The sequence below is a fragment of the Hemicordylus capensis genome, chromosome 6 (assembly GCF_027244095.1).
Source record: "Hemicordylus capensis ecotype Gifberg chromosome 6, rHemCap1.1.pri, whole genome shotgun sequence".
NCBI lineage: Eukaryota > Metazoa > Chordata > Lepidosauria > Squamata > Cordylidae > Hemicordylus > Hemicordylus capensis.
Window position 1 is genome coordinate 170,049,363 of NC_069662.1, and position 21,603 is coordinate 170,070,965.

Genomic DNA, 21,603 nt, shown 5'->3' on the forward strand with positions numbered 1-21,603 from the left:
ATGTTGTATGTACGTACAGGTATCTGTGCACATGTGTGTGTTTTAGTGTGACGGTCATTTGAAAAGTGAGCCTGGCATAAGCTCCCTCACATGCAGGTTACAGATGAAAAGGGTTCTTTCCTGCCATGTGTGTTGAACAATGTGTGGATACCTGTCCATGCATTCAGCCCTGGATGTGTGTCCACTGTACACAGATGTGCGTTGGAACAGAACATGAATTTAACCTTGAATGTAACATGGCATTCAAGGAGACTGTCTCTGGTCTTTTGGTAGCAAGCATGACTTGTCCCCTTAGCTAAGCAGGGTCCTCCCTGGTTGCATATGAATGAGAGTCTAGAAGTGTGAGCACTGCAAGAGATTCCCCTCAGGGGATGGAGCCGCTCTGGGAAGAGCATCACAAGGTTCCAAGTTCCCTCCCTGGCGCATCTCCAAGATAGGACAAGTTTTTTTTTAATAGGACAAGATTTTTTTATTGAACCAACAAACTACCAAAGCATACAGTACGTTGCCAAAGCACAATTATATACAAAGTGGTTGTTTGTACATGATATATCTACAAAGATTTACACACAATGACTTGGAAACCCACAAGGTTATGAAGTATATGCAGGTAGTACTGTAACTCGGGGGTGGGGGATTTCAAGGCACATCAGGTAATTGGGGGGGGGGGTTACATCCGACGTCCATTTCCACAATTTGTCCCATTGCTGTTTAGAAAAGATACTCTTGTCTTTTTGCACATAACCATACAAACTTTTCCAGAAGAGATTTACTGTGAGAGATTCCTGCCTGCAACCTTGGAGAAGCCGCTGCCAGTCGGTGTAGATAATACTGAGCTAGATGGACCTATGGTCTGACTCTGTATATGGCAGCTTCCTATGTTCCTATGACTGTACATGCATTGAACATAATCCGATGCATAGGGCTAGGGTGGTATTTGAAAGACTCATTCTTTCCTCCTGCACAATGGGAATGACAATGATCTGGAGCAGGGCTCAAATGAAGGCTTATGACACAACGATTTCGAGAAGAAGGGCTGGAGTGCTCACACGAGTGTAGCCAGGCTTTCTCTCCGAGGGACATGGCTCTGGGCCAGTTCAGGCAGCTCTTTTGTTTCACGTTTCTCCAGCCCAGAGAGCTCCCACCCACGACCCACCCTGCTCTCTCACGCAATACCACCTTCACATGCTGGTCACAAGCACATTCGACCTAGAATCCTAGGAGCCAGGAATCAATATGGGATGGAGAACAGCCCGTTGGTGTTTGCTCAGCAAAATACTATTTGCTGCTTGTGGGCATGAGCAAATAGTATATAATTGTATAGATCCTGTGGGGCAAAGCTCTTGCCACAGGAGCGTGTCCTTCATGGTCTTCAGACACAAACGCTTCTCTTATCATCAGCTCCCCAGCTGTCCTCACCCCTTAGAAACTTTCAGAAGAAGACAGGAGATAAGAGCGTTTACTTCAAAACTGGTAGAAAAATAAACTGATGAGGGCACATTTGCTTGTGAGCAGTCTTCCTTCCTTTCTATTTAATCATATATTACTGTTAAGGTCTTTCAGCTGGGCTGAGCTACTGCTGGGCGTGGGGCTTTGGGTACCATGAAGAGGTTACCCTCCTCTAACATAGGCAGGTGGGCAGCATTGTGTCTGTTGGGGTGTTGGTTCAGTACCAATGGGGGGAAATGTGGCAAGCAAAAGTGCCCAACCCCAAACCCCACCCCCTTTCAGCTGAGGGGTGAAGACCCCTAAGAACATATTCAAGCCCCATGGGGAACCCTCCACCCCCTTTTTAAGGCTGCTGATCACACACTGTATTTGCAGCTTGCTGTTTAATTGTTCCCCCTGCCCACAAATTTATTGATTTTTATCCTCATAACATTGATATAGTTGTTTCATGTTCTGCGCTTCCCCAGGAAATTCCACATGAGCTCTCCGGGGTGATTCTGTTTTTGGAGGAGACAGATGGCAGGTGTACATTTTTGGTTTGCAATACTCTGTTCATTTAAATATGTATGATTGAGCAGATTTTATAGGAATGCAGAAACGAACACACAGCAAATGAAATTCGCAGCAGCATCAATTGCAAAGAGCAGCAAGATCTCTGAGCTTACATAGCACTGTTGGGGGTGCTCTCTCCCACAGTTCCCATGGATGTCATGGGGCTTGTGCAGGAGAACCTCCCACTGGGTTGTGCCTTCTGCCAGGTGCCTGTGCTTGGGTCCTGATGTTGTTGGTCTTGGACTCACCCAGGAGCTGCTCATCATAACGAGCCAGGGTGTGTGTGTGTGTGTGTGTGTGCGCGCGCGCGCCAAAGGAGGCACAGCTGCCTCTGCTCCCTGGCAGCAGCGTGCCTGGTCGCTCCTCCCGCCCCACTGAAGAGCCATGCTGCCTGCAGGCTGGCCATTCACCAGGCAGCAGGCGAATCAGGCAGCAGTGTGGCAGGGCAGGAGAGAGAGAGGAGGAACCTGAGCTGCCCTCTTTGGGGCCGCTATGGCTCCTTAGGACAGGCCGCTATATCTGAGGACCCACCCTTGAGAACCCCTGTCTTCTACTACTATAGAAGGGTGCTGTCAATTTCGACTCCTGGCACCCACAGAGCCCTGTGTTTGTCTTTGGTAGAATACAGGAGGGGTGGACCATTGCCTCTTCCTGCCAAGTGTGAGATGATGCCTTTCAGCATCTTCCTCGATCGCGGCTGCCCGATAGAGGTGTTTCCCATAGTCTGGGAAACATACCAGCGGGGATTCGAACCAGCAACCTCTGGCTTGCTAGTCAAGTCATTTCCTGCTGTGCCATTAGGTGGATGAATACTACTACTGCTACAATTATTTATATACCACTCTTCAACCACAGTTCCTAAAGCAGTTTACATAGAAAAATAAATAATACATAAATTAGATGGTCCCCTGTCCCCAAAGGGCTCACAATCTAAAAAGAAACATAAGACAGACACCAGCAACAGCCACTGGAGGGATACTGTGCTGGGGATGGATGAAGCCAGTTGCTTTCCCTCTGCTAAATATAAGAGAATCACCACTTTAAAAGGGGTCTCTTTCTCACTTAGGAGGAGACAATACATAGAACACAATCTGTACATAATACTGAATAATTTTCTTGACTCCTACCTTTTCAGCTGTCCTAATTAGCAATAGCAATAGCACTTACATTTATATACCGCTCTATAGCCGGAGCTCTCTAAGCGGTTTACAATGATTTTTAGCATATTGCCCCCAACATTCTGGGTACTCATTTTACCGACCTCGGAAGGATGGAAGGCTGAGTCAACCTTGAGCCCCTGGTCAGGATCGAACTTGCAACCTTCTGGTTACAGGAAGGCAGTTTTACCACTGCGCCACCAGGGGCTCATATTGCTGCATTCTTGATCTGATATGGGTTTAGCAACATTCCTAGTATACACTAAGCTTTAAAATTCTGAAAACTAGTATAGTTTGGGAGCTAAATAAGTAACATGTATTGAAATTATTCTAATGACTACTGTTCCTGCATATAGCAGTTTTAATTTACAAACCTTTTATAATAGTCGCCTGTACAACAATCCCTATATAAAGGTCCCAATTATTACTCTTTTTACAGATGTAGAAATGAGGCTGAGGGGGCTAAGGGCTTCTCCCAAGGCCTTATAATATGTTCATGGCAGAGGCAGCACAGAAACCAGGTCTGCCACATCCAGGCTTTGCTTCCTAGCCACATAGATGTGTGGCATGTATATTCTAGACACACAAACATGTTTTTTTCTGCTGATTAAAAATGCACTTTCTGAACTAAGTATTTCTAAAATTCCTTAGTCGGACCTCATGTCAGCAACCTAGTTTCATTACAGCAGCCTTTGCTCTTTACAGCACTATGAGAAATATTTTCTTTCCATAATGAACAATTACTGACTACACTTCACTTAATCAGACAGATCTGAAGGCTATGAAAATGAAAAACAGAAAGATGGAGCAGTCATTTAAATACCAGAAAAGCAGCTATGCCAGGGACACTCAAACCGAGGTATTTCGCAGGGGTGCAGCAGATCTCTCTCCCCCCACACCAAGCGTCGGGGGTGGCTGGGTGAGTTGCAGGGGGCACCCCTCCCCCATCAACGGAAAAGGTCCTGTGGACGCCCATGCTAAACATTTGGGGATTCCTCTCTGCCACTTTTGGGTTATTGAACTCCACCCCGCCCCATAACCCATATGATAGATAGCTGTTGTGGTCGTCCTCTTGATCATCACCATCCTTGTTGGAAGTGCCTCCTCGTGAGCTGCTGGAGGAAACTCTGAACTTGATGATGAAGCTGTTTCATCATCATCATCATCATCAACAAAAACCTTCAACCTCCTGCATCTAACTTGCAGTAATGCCCAGCTTTCCAAATGTTGTTTGGGATAGAATGCAAGCCATGCACTCCAGTTTGCAGATGCAGTTGAGGCCTCGGTATATGGGCGCTACGTTAGTACGGGTTATTAACGGGGAAATGACTTGAGGTTGCCGCTTCGAATCCCCACTGCTGGGACCACGTTGGGCAGCAGGGATCTCGGAAGATGCTGAAAGGCATCCTCGCAGACTGCGCGCGGGAGGAGGCGGCCATGGCAAACCCGCCCTCCTCCTCCTGTATTCTACCAAAGACAGCCACCGGGCTAGGCTGTGGGCGCCAGGAGTCGACTCGACGGCACACTTCACCCTTTACGGGTTATTATCCCATCAATCTAATAACTCAGCTCTGGCCCGCAGAAGAAGCGTCTTTCCCCTCCTGCCCTCGAAAGGAAAAGGGGAGGTTGTGCCGTCGAGGCGGTGTCGACTCCTGGCGCCCACAGACTCGCCCTGCGGCCGTCCTTGGTAGAATGCAGGAGGGGTTGGCCATGGCCTCCTCCCGCGCAGGGTGAGAGAAGATGCCTTTCAGCGTCTTGCTAGCTCGCTGCTGCTGCTGCTGCCGCCGCCGCCTCCAAAGCACGGAGGGACTGGCTGCTCGCTCCCGAAGCTCTTCCTCCGCCGGCACCCGGGGCCTGCGGGGCGCGCATGGCGATGCTGCCCGGCCAGCTTGCGGGAGGAGCGGCCGCAGGCGTGTGCACGGCGCGCGGGCAGGCGAGGGAGGGCGCGCCTCCTCCTCCTCCTCCTCCTCCCCCCCCCCGCTCGGTTTCAGACGCGACGTCGAGAGCGCCTGCAGGGACCCACGTGGAGGGAGGGAGGCAGGGAGGTGGGCGCTGCTGCTGCTCCGGAGGAGGAGGAGGGAGGAGGAGGAGGATGCGCTCCCTCCGGGCGGCCTCCGGCAGGGCAGCAGCAGCGGCGTCATAAATCTCCCGGCTTGCTTTTATTTTTGCGGGGGGAGGCTCGAGTCTGTCCCAGCAAGCCACCCCCAGGAGCGGTCTCGTTTCTGCAAGAGGAGCGGCCTGCAGCAGCCGCAGCCGGAGCGGAGCCAGTTCGGAGCGAGGCGGCGGCGTGAAAGGCGAGCCCCCGGCCCCCCGCCCCGGAGGGAAGAAGAGCCCGGCTCTGCGGCAGCCGCCGCCTGTTACCATGGCGACGGGGCCTGAGTCCCCCGGGCGGGGGGGGAGGAGGAAGCGGCGGCGGCGGCAGCAGCAGAGGCGCCGGCCAGGGCTAGGGTGAGGGGGGGGCAGGGGGGGGCAGGGGAGAGAAGGGAGCCCCCCACGCCCAGGGAGGGCCTCTCTCCTGCTCCGGCCCCGTTGCCATGGCTACGGGATGGTGCGTGCCGAGGACAAGGGCCGCGTGGGGCGGGGGAGGAGCAAGGAGGCACCGTGCGGGGGGGGCTGAGGCGTGGGGGGGGGGACACCCCCCGATTATGGAGAGCAGTGCTGGGCAAGGGTGCATTTTGGGGCCGGGTGTGGTGTCTGTGGTGTGGTGTGGTGTGGGGTGTGTGTGTGTGTGAGAGAGAGAGAGCACAAACGCAGGCCGAGGTATGGAGAGGCTAGGCATGCAGTGCCCTTTGCAAAATGCACGGGGAGGGTTATTTGTGGGTGTCTGGGGGGGGAGTGGTGTAGTGGCTAGAGTGCTGGACTAGGACCGGGGAGACCCGAGTTCAAATCCCCATTCAGCCTTGTGGGACTTGCTGGGTGACTCTGGGCCAGTCACTTCTCTCTCAGCCTAACCTACTTCACAGGGTTGTTGTGAGGAGAAACTCAAGTATGTAGTACACCACTCTGGGCTTCTTGGAGGAAGAGCAGGATATAAATGCAAAATAATAATAATAATATTTTAAAAGGATAGCAACAGGTGGGGGGGAGGGCGGGAAAGGGAGAACCGGTAAATATATTCTTATTAGAACAACTGTTGTTGTTTTTACCTATAATTGTTTGCAGTCATGGATGCTAAGAAGCTAGAGGTGGCTCAGAAGAAGATTCCTGCTGTCCCCCCTTGTGTGCTTCTGCCTGAGTAGGAGAACCAGGAGAATAACCCTAAATCTGCATGCCAGATAAACTGAGGGGTGTGTTTGTGTGTTCTGCACTGAATTCTACTTTGTGCATTCTGGCTTTCTGAAAATGCTGCATATGTGGCCTTGAGAAGAATATTTCCTCCCTAGTAACGGACCAGAGATAAAAGCAGCAGCCCTGGTGCAGTTTTAAATATGCATGAATTTGACAAAATTAGAACACACAACTTAGTAGTGGTGGCTGTTTATTCCCCCACCCATTTCTGGGAGAGGCAGGAAATTGGCATGCAATGAGGAGTCGGTGTCTTTAAGGCAGACTCGTGATCTAATGTAGAACTAGGGAGCAGCTTTGGATTGAGGGTGGAGGGATCACCTCCATTCACCATATCTATCTATCTATCCAATTTCTATGCTGCCCTTCCAAAAATGGCTCAGGGCGGTTTACATTAAAACAAAACAATTAAAATCAATTAAAAATTAAAAACAGGGACTATAAAACACCATAAAACAATTAACAATTAAAACATTCAAAACAGTTTTAAAACCGTGGAAAACCAGGTTACAGCAAGTTAAAAACATTTACAACAAATTAAAAAACCTGGAAGGCCAGGCCAGATAGGTTTTGAGGGCTCTCCTGAAGGCCAATAATGAATTCAAATTGCGGATGTCTGCCGGGAGTGCATTCCACAGCCCAGGAGCAACCACAGAGAAGGCCCACCTCTGAGTCACCACCAGACATACCGGTGGTAACTGGAGACGGACCTCCTCAGATGACCTTAACGTGCGGTGGGAATCATGCAGAAGAAGTTCCATGCCATGTGAAGGACTATTTGTTGGTCTGCATTTTCAAAGGATGTGAGGACTTTACACCTCCTTCTAGCCTTCTCTACTGCTGGCTCTTCCACTTTGTATCCACCCCAAGTTAGGAGCACATCTGCCTTTTCTTGCTAGCTTGCTCATCATTCCACTTCGGGGATGGCCAGTTGGTCTGTGCTAGATGACCAGTCAGCTTTAGCCAGGTCCTGATCCTGCATCCTTTTCAAGATGCCTCTCAATACCAGTTGCAGGAGAGAGGGCACGCTCTCAGCTCGTGCCTGTGGGCTCCCAGAGGCATCTGGTGGGCCCCTGTGGGAAATAGGATGCTGGAATAGGTAGGTTGCTTTGGGCCTGACCCAGCAGGGCTGTTCTGATGTTCTTATGTTCCTTTCCAGGAGCTCTGATGACTGGTGGTCATCACCTTCCCCTTCATGCTACCCGCTTGTTGCTGAAGAGGCTGCATGTACCCGGGGAGCTCTGCCTGCAGGGGCATGGGATCTTGCTCCGTCCGTCTCAAGGTGAGCAAAGTGAGACAGGCCTAAGCAAGTGCAGACTTCTTCAGAGAGGGAGCCGGCCTTCTCGGTGGTGTAGGTTGCCGTGCTCAAAATGGAGCCCCGGACAGAGAAGGGAGATGAGGGTGAGAATGTGAGGATCACCTCCCAGCTGCTGAAAGCCAAGACGGGTGAGTTTGACCTGGAGTCCATCTTGCTGCTGAAGCTGCGAGGCCTGGGCATCATGGACCTGGGTTGCCTGGGGGAGTGTGTCAGCCTCGAGTGGCTGGACCTGTCAGGAAACGCCATCACCCACCTGGGGCCGCTGTCCTCCCTCAAGGCCCTGGCCGTCCTCAACATCTCCTCCAACCGCATCACCAGCCTGGAGCCCCTCAGTGGCTGCGAGAACCTGCAGAGCCTCAACGCAGCTGGCAATTTGCTGAGCAGCCTCCAGCAGCTGCAGGGCCTGGCAGGGCTGCGGCATCTGGAGAGCCTGCGCTTCACCAATCCCGTGGGACGCCTCAGCAACCCTCTCTGCACCTCCATCGGATACCGCGTGGCCATGTTGGAGATGTTCCCTGGTGTCAAAGTGATCGATGGTGAGAGGGTCTTGGGGCGTGGCAGCGAGCTCTACCAGCTCTGCAAGGACCTCGACAACTCCCTCAAACGCTTCTCCAGCACCAGTGGTGCTGGCATCACTGAGCTGGCCAGCTTGACCAAGCCCTGGGTAGAGGAGGGCTACTGGGACCTTCATCCAGCCCGAAGGAGCTCCATCATGGAAGAGGCCTACAAGCAGTTCAACGAGGTTCTCCAGGAGTGTCGGGAACTGAGCAAGCGAGCCGACGACACCATTTCCCAGGTGGAGCGGGCCCTCAACATCCGCCCGGACTCCAGCTCCTATGTGTTTTAAGCGGCCCTGGGCACAAAGCTCCTTCCCCTGGCTTCATCAGGCTGTGTCTCTGATGTTGCCATTGATCTCATGGTTCTTTGGTGCCTCTACCTCTCACTGGCCCAGGCGCAAAACAGAGTGACTTGCTTCGGTATGAGGTGGGTCTGAGCACTTTGCTGAACACCTCCCCTCTTTCCCACACAGCACAGTGGCACCAGACCCCCAGGGGGAGGCCCAGCCAGTCCCATCAATGAAGAGGCTTCTCTGGTTCCCCTTGCCCTCTACCTCCTGTGAAAACCTGCAGGTGAGCCCTCCAGTAACAGGAGATTTGGGAGTTGTCTTTACGTCAGTGGTATTTCTGGAAAGGATCATCAGTTACATTCTCCAGTGTCAGCCCAGCTCAGCTCACCTTTGGAGCTTTTGGTTCTGCATAGTCTTAAGTAATTTTGAGTGCCATGATGCCCACTCACTTGTTTGCCTCTTTGGAAATCGTAGCTGGAAGGCTCCAGTTGAATTCTCATCACCTTTGCCAAATGGCAGCTCCCAGGTTTTGGGGGGAAGTTGTGGCACTTCAACCAACTGGGACCCATATGATTGAAGTCTTGACTCTGGTGGGATGGGCTAGGATCACCATTCATTTCCCCTCACAGCTTTTGTGGATCTGTCTGGACTTAAGAGTTGGGGCCACTGAATAATACCTAACAAATAACCCTCTCAAAATCCATTTTCCCCCCACACCTGGCGAAATCATTGTGAATTGACTTGTCCAGACAAACCACTGTCATTCTAATGCACTGGGAGCAGAGGAGTTTCCGCAATTCTGTGCCATGTGTGGAGATGTAAATCCCACAGGAACTGTGGTCCTGGCACCTCAGAAGACTCACAGGTGCTTCACCATGTCAAGGCCATCAACATGGTGACCATCAGGTAAAACCACACCAGAACGGTGGTTGTGAGGACTGGAGCTGTTCAAAGTGACTGGATAGGAGCTAGTTGGATGGATCTTGAGGATGTATCCACTGTCTGTGCACCATGATCCATAATGCCCTACCCAAGAATGCCAGCCAGTTGGGTCTGGAGTCTTAACTCCCATTGGTAGCCCCCATCCTATCTAACCACTCCTTGTCAAGTGGCTAAACTGATAAGAACTGCATCATATGATTTCCTCTGTGGATGCCTGTTGGATAGCAATGGGAGTGATTCAGTTTCCTTCACCCACTCTGTCATCTCTCAGCCTGTAACATAAAACCACCAAGAAAAGTCAGCCTGCTGGACCAGACCATCTTCCATTTCCTGACTTAATCAGGGCCCTCGTCTTCTGCTTTGGACAGGCTTTGGCTTCTCCCAAATTCTTGACTCTGCCTGAGGTCCAGGGCATCAGTCAGCTGATGCCTGGATCAGGTTTCTTTAATTTTCCTTTCTATGGTAGCCAATCCAAGTATGGGCATTCCCCTGGCTATGTGTGTGCATATTTATGGGGCACCAGAGAAAAGTGCCCTGCAAGATGAATGGGAGAGTCCTGAACCAGCAGTTCCAAGGGGAAAGTGGCTGCACTTTCCAGGGTTTTGAGGAGGGGGTGTCGGATGGCTTGGGGGTGCCCAGAGCCTGGAGGCAAGAAGCGAGCCCATGCTTAGGACCTGGGGTTCCGCCTGTCCCTTGGGGTTGCATGCTCTGTTGGATTGGTAATACTGTGTGAGTGTTGCCTGTGAAATAAACACACCTGATGTTTCTGAACCCTGAACCTTGGCTGCCTTGTCTTTCTGCCTTCAGGTGGGTGCAGAGAGTGGTGTCTGCCTTGGCACCTGTGTGTCCCTGCTGCCGTCTCCACACTCAGGCAGGGATGTCTTTCCCTGGCCAGCTGAACTCTTGGGGAGGTTGATGGAGGCTCTTCACTACCTGCTATTGGCCCTACTGCCCTCCTCCGCCTGTCCTCTCTTCTAGAAAACCCATCATTCTACCATCAGAGCAAATTACACAAGTGAAGCATTTCTGTATATTTACTTAGTTTTTCTGTATAACTTGGGTTTAAAAACTGTAGACTGTATCCCATTTTCAAAAAGCAGAAAGTCTTCAAATGCAAAAGGTCTCTGGCTGCTGAGCAGGACGGACTGGGATTGTTCTTTTGGGCTGTCCTAAGCTATTTCAGATTTTGCCATCCTCCTCCCGTCCCATGTGTCCTAAAATACGCCGAACAGCACATTAAATGATCAAGAATTTACCATAATGCATTTTCCCATTTTCATTTTTAATGCCTGTCTCTGTTTTACTCTCCCCAGCCCTGTACAACTGTCTCCATGCCCCAGGCATGGATGATCTCTGAGATCATCTCAGAGATTTTGATCTCTGCTGGAGATTAAAAGGCTCTCAGTCATGTCCTCTGAAATACAAGGCCCAGCCAGCTAGCTGCTAAGCTACTCTTGTGTGCTTCCTCCGAAAGAGCAAGCAGACAGAGGCTCCTGCTGCAAGATATTCCAGCGGCTGTTTCCCCTGGAATTCTGGCACTAGGCAGTTCTCTCATTTGTCTCTAGCTGGGGCATTCCTGGAACAGCCTCAAATTGACAGCCAGTCTGTGGATAGCTAGGGTGCTCACAACAGGCTGCCATGGCTAGCTATATGATCACTGTGTGGGAAGACAGATGGATGGGACTCTCTCAAAACAATTCCCCTTTGAAATAACCAAGCAGCATGGATATGAAGACTCCACTTGCATTTTTATTGTAGGAATAAAAAGAGACAGACCAAGAGTTGGGCTTGGAAACAGCAGACTCGGCTGGCTTCATTCCTGTGGTGGAGACCCCAATTTGGTGGCGATCTGTTTGTCTCTGCAAGCAGGACCCTGACTTCTTGGGCTGACTGTCAGAGAAAAGCCCATTAAATGGGGAATCTCATCTATGCAGGGAGAAAGAGAGGAAATGAAGTGGCGATGGCTGGAGGTGAGGAGGGAATTTGATGGTCTAGTTGGCCTTTTTGGAGCCTCTTTGAAGGCTTTTCAACATAGTCACATTGAGAGAGGGGTGAGATCACATGAAAGCACCATGTGCCCATGAATAAAAAAGGAATGGCCAGGAGCAAGCCATGGGAACCATCAAACTGTGGGTCACAGTAAATTCATAGGTTGGTTCTGGGCATGCATTTTTAAAAAAGCTAAATAGGATTTTGCAGCGGGTGGGGACACGTGATTAGGATTGGGACCACTGTGTGTGAAGAGCGGGTATTTAATGGCCTTTGGCCATTGCAACTGGGGATTATAGTAGTCAACAACATTGGGGAATCCCTGTTACAGAGAACACTGGCTGCGAATTGACTGTGCATGTTCCCAACCAGCCAGCCACCTCTGGGCCAACTGCTTCTCCAGCACCCCAGGGGACGCTCCCACCCTAACCATCTGGAGAAGCTCTGGAGCTCAGTGGAGCCCTTGCCTTACCAGGCAGACTCCTCCAGCAGAGAGAGGCCCTCCTCAGGAGATGTTGCTGGGAGACCTCTGGAAAAGGCAAAGACACCAGGGTGGTAGTGTCCCTCTTCATTCGCATCCTTGACCATTCGGCATTCCTGCTCCTGATTCCTCTTTGCCACCTACATGGACAACCACAAGGGCAGAAAGATGGGAGTACTGTGAGTTCACAATCCAAAGCGAGTGAGTGTGAAGGGGAGGCAGCTGAGCTCCCTCGGAGGGGTCCGGGGTGTGGTAGTCTCAACCTCACATTCTTTCCTCACAAAGTTTGCCCCTGCAAAGATTTCACTCTGTGATTTGGATGGAGAAGGCTCTCTCTCCAGGCTGGCCAGCTGGACTTAGGAACAGGCTTCTGCATTTCACTGAAGGGCTCTCAATCAAAAGAAAATAAAAGCAAGGAAACCAAGAAAACGAAGGGCAAATTAAACATTCATTTGATAGTGATGACATACACCTTGCTGGCCAAAGGCTTCCTACCGTTCCTGTCACTTCTCCAGCCCTCACCAGGCTCTGGCACATGGCACGGGGCAACTCTGGGGTGTTTCCATGGGGGAGAGACGAATCTGGGGCCACCCTCTTACAAGCTCTGTGGCAATGAGGAGGGAGTGGTGAGAAGCTTCTGGGCTCATCCTGGAACATGTTCTTTGTAGCCTGGAGTTTCCAAAGTCACTTTAGGAATCATGTTGTCTGAACATGAGTAGAGTGCCGCTTCCTCACCACTGCGTAAGCACAGTCAGCTCCCTGGCACAAAAACACTCAGGTGGAAGGGTCCAGAAGAAGGCCACTCAAAGGGAGACCCCTCCGAGGGCCAGAGTGAGGCAGGAGGCATGTGGCTGGGGGTGATGGTCAGCGACATCTGGAGAGCCACACGCTGCTCACCCCTGTGGTAGCCATCTAATGGCGCAGTGGGGAAATGACTAGCAAGCCAGAGGTTGCCAGTTCGAATCCCTGCTGCTGTTTCCCAGACTCTGGGAAACACCAGCAGCGGTATAGGAAGGTGCTGCAAGGCATCATCATCTCATACTGCACAGCGGGAGGAGGCCATGGCCAACCCTTCCTGTATTCTACCCAAGACAACCACAGGGCTCTGGGGTCGCCTGGAGACAACACCGACTCAAAGGCACACTTTACTTTTAGACTGTTCAGGAGAGATGGCTTCCTAGCAGGCTTGAGTGCTTCTGCTCTCTTTTTAGAGGAATGGGAGATGGGGGTGAACAGTGAAAGGGCTGGCACAGATCATCATGTGCCTGCCTGCCAGGGTGCTGTTCCTGACCTCTAGATGTGGGCCAGGGCAGGAGAGCCCATCGGGGACCTCCATTATGCGCACTGCATTGATCTGCTATGTATTTCTGCAGCCATAATGAATGCCTGTGGGAGAGAAACAGAGTGGCCTTTGGCATGTGCTTCTGGCCGTGGGGTGTGCGTGCCTGTGTGTGCTGGTCACATGTGCATTGTCAGCATCCACACCCCCATGGCTAGGAGCACGACAACCAAGTGGGAATGTCCATATCCATTCCGGAGGAATCGGAGATAAAGTACGGAAGCTGCTAGCAGCCTGGCTTGCTTCTTTCACTGGCCCAGACCTTGCAGGGAGGATGGAGGGTGAGGAGGAGCAGGGAGCAGGGGAGGGGAGGGGCTGTTCCACCTGGAAGATGGGGTTCTGCAGCGACAGGCACCGCCAGGATTTGTCCAATATGTTTTCAGGGTTGCTGGCGTTAAACTTGAAGCAAGCCAGACACTTTTGTCGTCTCTGAGGAGAGAGAGAGGGAGGGAGAGACTGAAACAGTTTCCCCAAGAAATGCCTCAACGAGTTTCCCCCCACATTTGCAAAATGATAAAAGCCAACATTGATTTGAGTGGATTCTAGATGAAAAAAAGCTTTCTCCTATACCACATTACAACATACTCAAGTGTGACTAAAATCTTGTGGAAAGCCCTTCTCACAGCACACTGACATGGGTTTAACTGTCATACTTTCCCTGTAGAAGCCATTGTTGATGTGGAGAGGGGAGAAATCCACATTTCCTTCTTCTCACCCACCTCACATTAATACAATCTTCAGGATCCCCTGTAGGCATTTGGGCCCATTACGCCAGCTTAAAATCACATCCTCTTGCTACAAGAGATTCTTCTAATGCTGGCTTCAGTGTGGGCTTCTACGGCATAACCAGCGGGAGGGAGGGTAAGTCAGGGGGGTTGCAGCACATTCCCTGCACAGAAAGGTTAACGCATGCATTGGGGGCTTTTTAGTTCTTTAAAAAAGAAGACTCCGGAGCAATTGCAACTTGCAGCTTGTCTGAATTAGCCAGGGGGACGCCAAAGGAGGCAGCATAGAGGGACATCGGGAGCTGCCATATGCAGCCATCCGTGGCCAACCGCAGGTTTCCCAATCGTGGTTTTAAGTGTCCGCGACGGGGAAATTGTGGCAGGTCTCGCCAGCCACAACCCAAGTATCCGTGGTTTAGCAAGATTTCGGGGAAATTTGGGATGGGTTCCCTCCAATTTCTGGGGGTCAGGGGTGATTTTGGGGGCTCTGGGGGTGATTTTCAGGGGTGATTTCCCCCCTATTTTTAACTGTATTTTTCAGCCTTTTCCCAACTGCGATTCCCCTAACCCCGTTTCCAATGCATTTCTACTGCTCTCCAACCACAAATTTGCCATCTGTGAGGTTTCCCCAGAACGGAACCCTCGCGGTTGGTGAGGGAGGACTGTACCTACAGAGTCAGACCCTTGGTCCATCTCGCTCAGTGTTGTCTACACAGACTGGCAGCGGCTTCTCCAAGGTTGCAGGCAGGAATCGCTCTCAGCTCTATCTTGGAGATGCTGCCAGGGAGGGGACCTGGAACCTTCTGCATGCAAGCAGGTGCTCTTCCCATCCCCTGAGGGGAATATCTTATAGGCCTCACACATGTAGTCTCCCATTCAAATGCAAGCTAGGGCAGACCCTACTTAGCAAAGGAGACAAGTCATGCTTGCTCCCACAAGACCAGCTCTCCTAGGAGCTTGGGTTGTTTCCAGGGCCAGACTGGGGGCACTGACAGGGCGGTGGAATGTATGTGGGGAGGGCGCCGAGTTTTGAGCATACTAGGTAATTAATGGTGGGAGTTGGGGCGCAGGGGTGCTGTGCGGGTAGGGCGCACTGGGAATATGCCCTGTGGGCCAGTCCGAGCCTGGTTGTTTCTTTGGCAACCTGCATGGATTGTTGGGATGAGCCCCTACTACGATGGAGGGAGATGATAAGTGAGTTATAAAATGATGCATCATGTAGAGAAGGTGGATAGAGGGTTAGGGTTCACGTTATTCTCCCTGCCTCATATGCTAGAACTCTGAGTCATCCAAAGAAGTGAACTAGCTGTGAAAAAAACATTGCTTCACACAAGGATTCTTGATGATAGGATTCTCAACCTGCTGTTGGACTACAAATCCCATCATCCCCAGCAGCAGCAATGCCCAAAACAATGCAGGGGGTGATAGGAATTGTGGTCTACCAACCACTGGGGACTCAAGGCTGGAATTCCCCGCTATATGGAATTCAAAATGCCCCCCGCACCCCAGAGATAAAGACAGTAGCCCTGGCAACAGGCATATCGATAGGGCTGGTTCTGGCTCACCCCTCCTGGTTTGACTGGGCAGTTTTGCGTCATCCGCTGATGTTTCCTGCAGGATGTCTGTGCGATATCAAACTCCAGCTGGACAAAGGTCCCGCCTGGTAATGCCTGCAACCAAACAAAAGCCAGGGTCAGCGAGGAAGGGGGCCGCTCCCTGCCCAAACTGAAACTAGATGCCTGCTGGCGTGTCCGTGGGAAGACCAAGGCGGCCGTCAGCCCACAGAGGCCTTCTGCACAGACAAGCACTCGGTCAGGGCTGCTCCTTTCCTGACACTCCGGGGTGCCAGCACAGGCGGCGACGTGTAGAGTTGGCGACTGAGGACCAGACTGGCCCGGCCAGAGATTCTGCAAGGAGAGGCCAGAGAGTGCAGACAGGGGCATCACAGTTATCCGGGCTGGGAGCAGGATGGTGAGCTTAGCCCCAGCTGGGTAGGACAGACACCACCCTTCGCTTCAGGGCAAAGTCCTCCCCAGCTGGGGCTTAGCTCACCATCCAGCTCCCAGCCTCCACCTGGTTTCTAACTGGCTCATGACCGCCCAACAGGAGTGCTCCCAGCTTCCGAATTCAGACCGGCGTCTTCTCCTACCCCCATGCCAATCATGAGAACTGCCCTATTCTCTTTGTCCCACTCAGCCCAGCTCCTGCAGTGCTGGTCCCCCGGAAAATGCCTCCCAGAAGAAATCTGTTAATCCAAAAGGTGCTGCAACATGTCGTCTTCGTCCCCCCCCCCCCCAACTCCTCCTTGCTGTCCTTTCCAGCAATCACAGAAGAGCTAGGAAGCTGCCTCAGTCTGCAGCAGCAGCCTCTTGCTCTTGGCTGGGCAGAAGCAGGAGGCGGCGGTGTCTTGAGGTCCTCCTCTTTCATTCCTGCTCACACAGGAAAGGATGTTGCCCACCCCCCTGAAAATATCCGGCTTCCAAGGACCCTTGACGACTACTGGGAGGGAAAGGGCCAGGGCTGAAGCAACCTCACTCGGCCTCCACTCCGGAAGAGGACACAGACAGTCATCTTAAAAATGGAGCAAGAGAGACTCAAAGGCCGGCTTTGCTCCCCTCAGTGTTGGTGCTCCCCAGGGTGGCTACAGCAGGTTCCGGCAGAGGGTGGGGACGGGGCCGGAACCCTTGCTGACCTAATGGCAGGCTTTAGCCCTCATCTCCTCTTGACGGGCTAAACTCCACAAGCATGCCGAGATTCCAAAGAGGGAGGGTCAAACAGCAAAGACTCTGGTGGCCCCGAAAGGGTTTCTTGGCCGGAAAGCCTTCATTCTAGCCAGCTGCCCGGGATGGCCCCCTGCCTTCCCCACCGCTTGCCCCCACCCCAGCGTGGCGCACGTACGGTCTCCGTGGCTTCAGCCACAGCTTGCTCCGTGAAGGCCAGCTGCACGTTGGGCCGGCTGTGGAAGTAGTTCAGCACCAGGTGCAGAGCTTTCTGCTGCAGCGGGGTCCGGTCAGCGCCAGCCAGGGCCAGGAGGGCCAGGCACAGCACAAGCGGGCCCTGCATCCTCTCCCTCCTCGGTGGGTCTGCTGCTGCCTCCCAGGCCTGGCGCTTCTGACTCCCCGCTCTGTTGATCTTGGTCGGTCATTAACCCGGGCCCCTCGAGATGCCCCGGCTGCGGCCCCCTGCCCCCCCTCCTACGGCTGCTTATTGATTTCTGCCCAGGAGAGGAAAGAGAGGGATGGGCAAAGGGCACCCAGCGCTGCTTACTGGCAGGGAGGGAGAATAACCGGGGGTGGGGGGGGGGAGGAGAAGCTGCTGCATTGCACCCACCCGCCCAACCCCTGCCCAAGTGCCCAGGGCAGCGTTCTGTCTGGCGGGCAGAAAGGAGAAGCCGCTTGGATCTCTTCGTCATGGCACACAAACGGCTCATGTCAGCCTTTCCAGGTGGGGAGTAAATGGTGAGCAGGCCTTTCCCCACTTCTGATTTCGAGGGAAACTCTCATTCCATGAAATGGGTTGAAACATCCCATGCTCGCCTCAGGCTTCAGCAAAGATGCCAGGCCATCCACCGGCTTCCTCCCCTTCATCAAGGGGCCGCACTGATGCTGATTCCCTCCAGCCAGCTTGCGGGGTGCGGCTCCCACCATATATACAGGTGGGCTGTTAGTCAGGAGCAAATTATGTGAAGTGACTCCAATGAAGCCAGGAGCGGCTCATCCTAAGAAGCTGGGGCGGGGCCAGTGCCAAAGGAGGCACCAGGGGTGGGGTGGGGGGCTCTGCATCTGGGAGCTCTCTTTGTTCTTCACTCACCCCGTGCTGCCTGCAGGCTGGCCATTCGTCAGGTAGAGCTCCATGGTCATTAGGACCAACATGGTTACCAACATTAGTGTGATTCATAAACCCCTGACAACTTGGCAAAGAGGCACATTTTAACATGGCGATTCTCTTTTATTTAGCAGGGGGAGAGTACCTGGCCCTATTCACCCCCAGCACAGGACCTCCAGTGACTCTTGCTGGTGTCTATCTTATGTTTCTTTTTAGATTGTCAGCCCTTTGGGGACAGGGATCCATCTTATTTATTTATTTCTCTGTGTAAACCGCCCTACTTACCAGTATTAGTAACTCACATTAAACCTAGATTCAAAGTCTTGTGTGAACAAGCCTAATGCCTGTCTATTTAGTTAGTTAGTTAGTTATTAAATATATAAATAATAAATACATAAATTTGTATACCGCCCACTTCCGAAGTCTCTCGGCAGTTTACAGCGTAAAACAAATCAAGAATTTGACCAGGGCTGCACAACTCTGGCCCTCCTGCAGATACTGGATTACAACTCCCATCATCCCAGACCATTGACTACTGTAGCTGGAGATGATGGTAGTCCAAAAACAGCTGAAGTTGTGGATTTAGGGCTTATGCTATCCTCAGTTACCTGCTGTTCTAAATGGCCTCTGTGCCTATTTTGTATACATTTCAGATTTCCATAGAGTTGTCACAGACTGTATTCACCAAACTCCCCGCACCACCCCCCTCAACAAACTACTCTGTCCAGCCCTTCCAATGCTGAAAGAACAAGACGGTCTGAAACATTCAAGGCCAGCCGGGTGTGTGGGAAGTGATGTGAGCACCGCTGCAACATAACAACACAGAGCACATTTGAAGACCTATGCTCTGTCAGTGAGGGCGGCATAGACGCTATTCTTTTCTGCCCGTATTTCTGCCCATATCCGCAAATTTACATCCAGTGGCGTTGTCTAGGCTTGTGAAGGGGCTACTATTGGCCCCTCCCGCTTGAATTTGAACATGGAACCATCAGTCACTCGCTGTGACGTTCTCAATGACCTTTTTGTGGATAAAATATCTTGTATTTGGGCTGAATTGGATTCCACAGTTACTGCAGAGTCGACTGTGGAGGTAACCAGAAACTCCTCTTATAGGATTAGCTTTGTATCACTTTCAATTTGTGACCCCTTAGGATGTGGACAAACCGCTTCGGACTGTGCGTCCTACAACCTGTTCTCTTGACCCTTGCCCAACTTGGCTTATTGCATCAGGAAACTGTATTATCAGAGAGTGTCTGGTAGAAATTATAAATGCTTCTCTGAGGGAGGGCAGGATGCCTCGTCTTAAGGAGGCTATCTATCTATCTATCTATCTATCTATCTATCTATCTATCTATCTATCTATCATCTATCTATCATATTTCAATATCACCCAAAACTTATGTTTCTGGGCCATTTACAATAAAACAGTACAAATGAAAACAAAATTAAAATGTTAAAACATTAAAATAATTTAAAATTTAACACAATGTTAAAAACTGTAAGTCTAATTAAAAGCCTGGGTGAACAAATGTGTCTTACCCGTCTTCTTAAAAGTTATCAGAGGTGGGGAGGCTCTTTTTTCAGCAGGAGGAGGATTCCAGAGTCTCCAGGCCGCAACAGAGAAGGCGTGTTGCTCTGTGGCCACCAAATGAACCGATGGCAATTGCAGACAAACCTTTCTGGATGATCTCAATGGGCGATGGGGCTCATGGCGAAGAAGACGTTCTCTTAAATACCCAGGGCCTAAGCTGTTTAGGGTTTTATCGGTTATAACCAGCACTTTGTATTTTGCCCAGAAACTTATCGGCAGGCAATATAGCTCTTTTAGTACAGGAGTGATAGGGTTTCTTCGAGATGATCAGGAAATGACCAACCTGGCTGCCCAACTTCAGTTTCCAGACTACGTACAAAGGCAGCGCCTCACAGAGCACATTGCAGTAGTCAAGTCTGGAGGTTACCAGCATATGTACCACTGTCCTGAGGTCCTTCATCTCAAGAAACGGACACAGCTGGTGTTGATAGAAAGCACCTTTGTCAACTGCCTCAACCTGAGACACGAGGGAGAGGTTTGGATCCGAAAGCTCTCTCAGACTGCATACCTGTTCCTTCTGGGGGAGTGTGACCCCATCCAGAACTGGCAGATCATAATCATCTCCTGAGTTTAGACCCTGCACAATAAGTACCTCCGACTTATCTGAATTCAGTCTCAATTTATTATCCCTCATCCAGCCCATTACCGCCTCCAGGAAGGTATTAAGGGAGGCTATGCCTTCTCCTGATGATGTTGACATAGAAAAATAGATTTGGGTGTCATCAGCATACTCATAACACCCTGCACCAAATCTCCTGGTGATCTCTCCCAGCTTTTAATGAAGATCTTAAAAAGCATTTGAGACAGTTTGGAGCCCTGACAGAAACCATTCAGAAGCTCACATTTCAAAGAGCAACAGTCTCCAAGCGACAACATCTGGAATCTGTCTGAAAGGTAGGAGTGGAATCACTGCAAAGCAGTGCCTCCTACCCCCAACCCTTTCAGTAATTCCAGAAGAATACTATGGTTGATGGTATCAAAAGCTTCCAAGAGGACCAACAGAGTCACACTTCCGCTGCCAACTCCCAATTGGAGATCATCTATCAGGCCAGCCAAGGCAGTCTCCACCCCATTGATGATTAAGTGCTGTCAAGTTGGTGTCAACTCTTAGCGACCACATAGATAGATAGATTCTCTGCAGGATGGTCTGTCTTCAACTTGGCCTTTGAGGTCTCTCAGTGGTACATTCATTGCTGTTGTAACCTTGCTGCTGGTTGTCCTCTTCTTCTCCTTCTTTCAACTTCTTTCAGCATTATGGACTTCTCAAGGGAGCTGGGTTTTCGCACAATGTGTACAAATTATGATAGTTTGTGCCTCGAGTAAAAATTCTGCATTGCTTTGTTCTATGATCCATTTGTTTGTTTTCCTGGCTCTCCATGGTATCCTCAAAAGTCTTCTCCAGCACTAAAGTTCAAAAACATCCATAGAGTGTCACGGGAAAAACCATTGTCGGAACTATTCTAATCTTTGTAGGTATACATGACATGGCATCTAAATATCCTTTTCCAAGAACTCCACCCCATAGCCCGCCCCAAAGCCTGTTTGAAGTGGATCTATATAATCAGTTTCCTCCATGACAGCCTGGAGCTGGGAGGCCACCACCCTCTCAATTACCTTGCCCAGCCACGGGAGGTTGGAGACGGGCCTGTAGCTGCTCAACTCTGAGGGATCCAATGCAGGCTTCATCAGAAGAGATCTAATGATTGCCTCCTTAAGACAAGAAGGCATCCCTTAGAGAATGTTCTAGCGATATGTTTTCGAGCAAAATACAAAGTGCTGGTTATTACCTATAAGGCCCTCGATGGATTGAGTCCGGGGTACTTAAGAGAGTGCCTTCTTTGTCATGACTCCTGTCGCCTATTAAGATCGTGGCCAGAGAGAGCAACTGGCACGATCCCTCCTCAGCACAGCATCCCTCCAGTAGCTGTAGCTGGTCTCTCTCTTATGCTTCCTTTTTAGATTGTGAGCCCTTTGTCAGATCAGACACAAGCCTAAGGACAGGGTTACCTGGGAGAGTGCCTTCTTCTCCCCACTGCACAGAGAGGTCGTGGATGGCGGTGATTCAGGAGCGGGCCTTCTCTGTAGTCGCTCTGGGCTGTGGAA

General features: G+C 51.2%; 2 protein-coding genes across 8 annotated transcripts; one reads left to right on the forward strand and one right to left on the reverse strand.

Moving 5' to 3' along the window:
* Nucleotides 1-5,468: 5,468 nt before the first annotated feature.
* Nucleotides 5,469-10,811, forward strand: LRRC61 (leucine rich repeat containing 61). Of its 7 annotated transcripts, XR_008310096.1 has the most exons (4): nucleotides 5,469-5,606; nucleotides 6,321-6,445; nucleotides 7,603-8,891; nucleotides 10,358-10,811. XR_008310096.1 is itself a non-coding variant. In XM_053263347.1 (3 exons), exon 3 carries the CDS (start codon nucleotides 7,814-7,816, stop codon nucleotides 8,606-8,608), a length of 795 nt encoding a protein of 264 aa, XP_053119322.1. In that variant the 5' UTR covers nucleotides 5,469-5,606; nucleotides 6,321-6,445; nucleotides 7,603-7,813; the 3' UTR covers nucleotides 8,609-10,328. The 7 variants fall into 7 exon arrangements, 6 of the variants coding, with proteins under 6 accessions (XP_053119322.1, XP_053119326.1, XP_053119327.1 ...); XM_053263347.1 differs by lacking the exon at nucleotides 10,358-10,811 and having other exon boundaries at nucleotides 7,603-10,328; XM_053263348.1 differs by lacking the exon at nucleotides 10,358-10,811 and having other exon boundaries at nucleotides 5,590-5,706; nucleotides 7,603-10,328.
* A 466-nt stretch (nucleotides 10,812-11,277) lies between these two features.
* Nucleotides 11,278-17,188, reverse strand: RARRES2 (retinoic acid receptor responder 2). Its single transcript, XM_053263354.1, has 5 exons — nucleotides 16,983-17,188; nucleotides 15,650-15,754; nucleotides 13,684-13,788; nucleotides 12,012-12,160; nucleotides 11,278-11,476 (listed from the first exon to the last, which is right to left on the reverse strand). Coding segments are annotated over exons 1-5 (525 nt in total). The 5' UTR covers nucleotides 17,148-17,188; the 3' UTR covers nucleotides 11,278-11,475.
* Nucleotides 17,189-21,603: the final 4,415 nt, after the last annotated feature.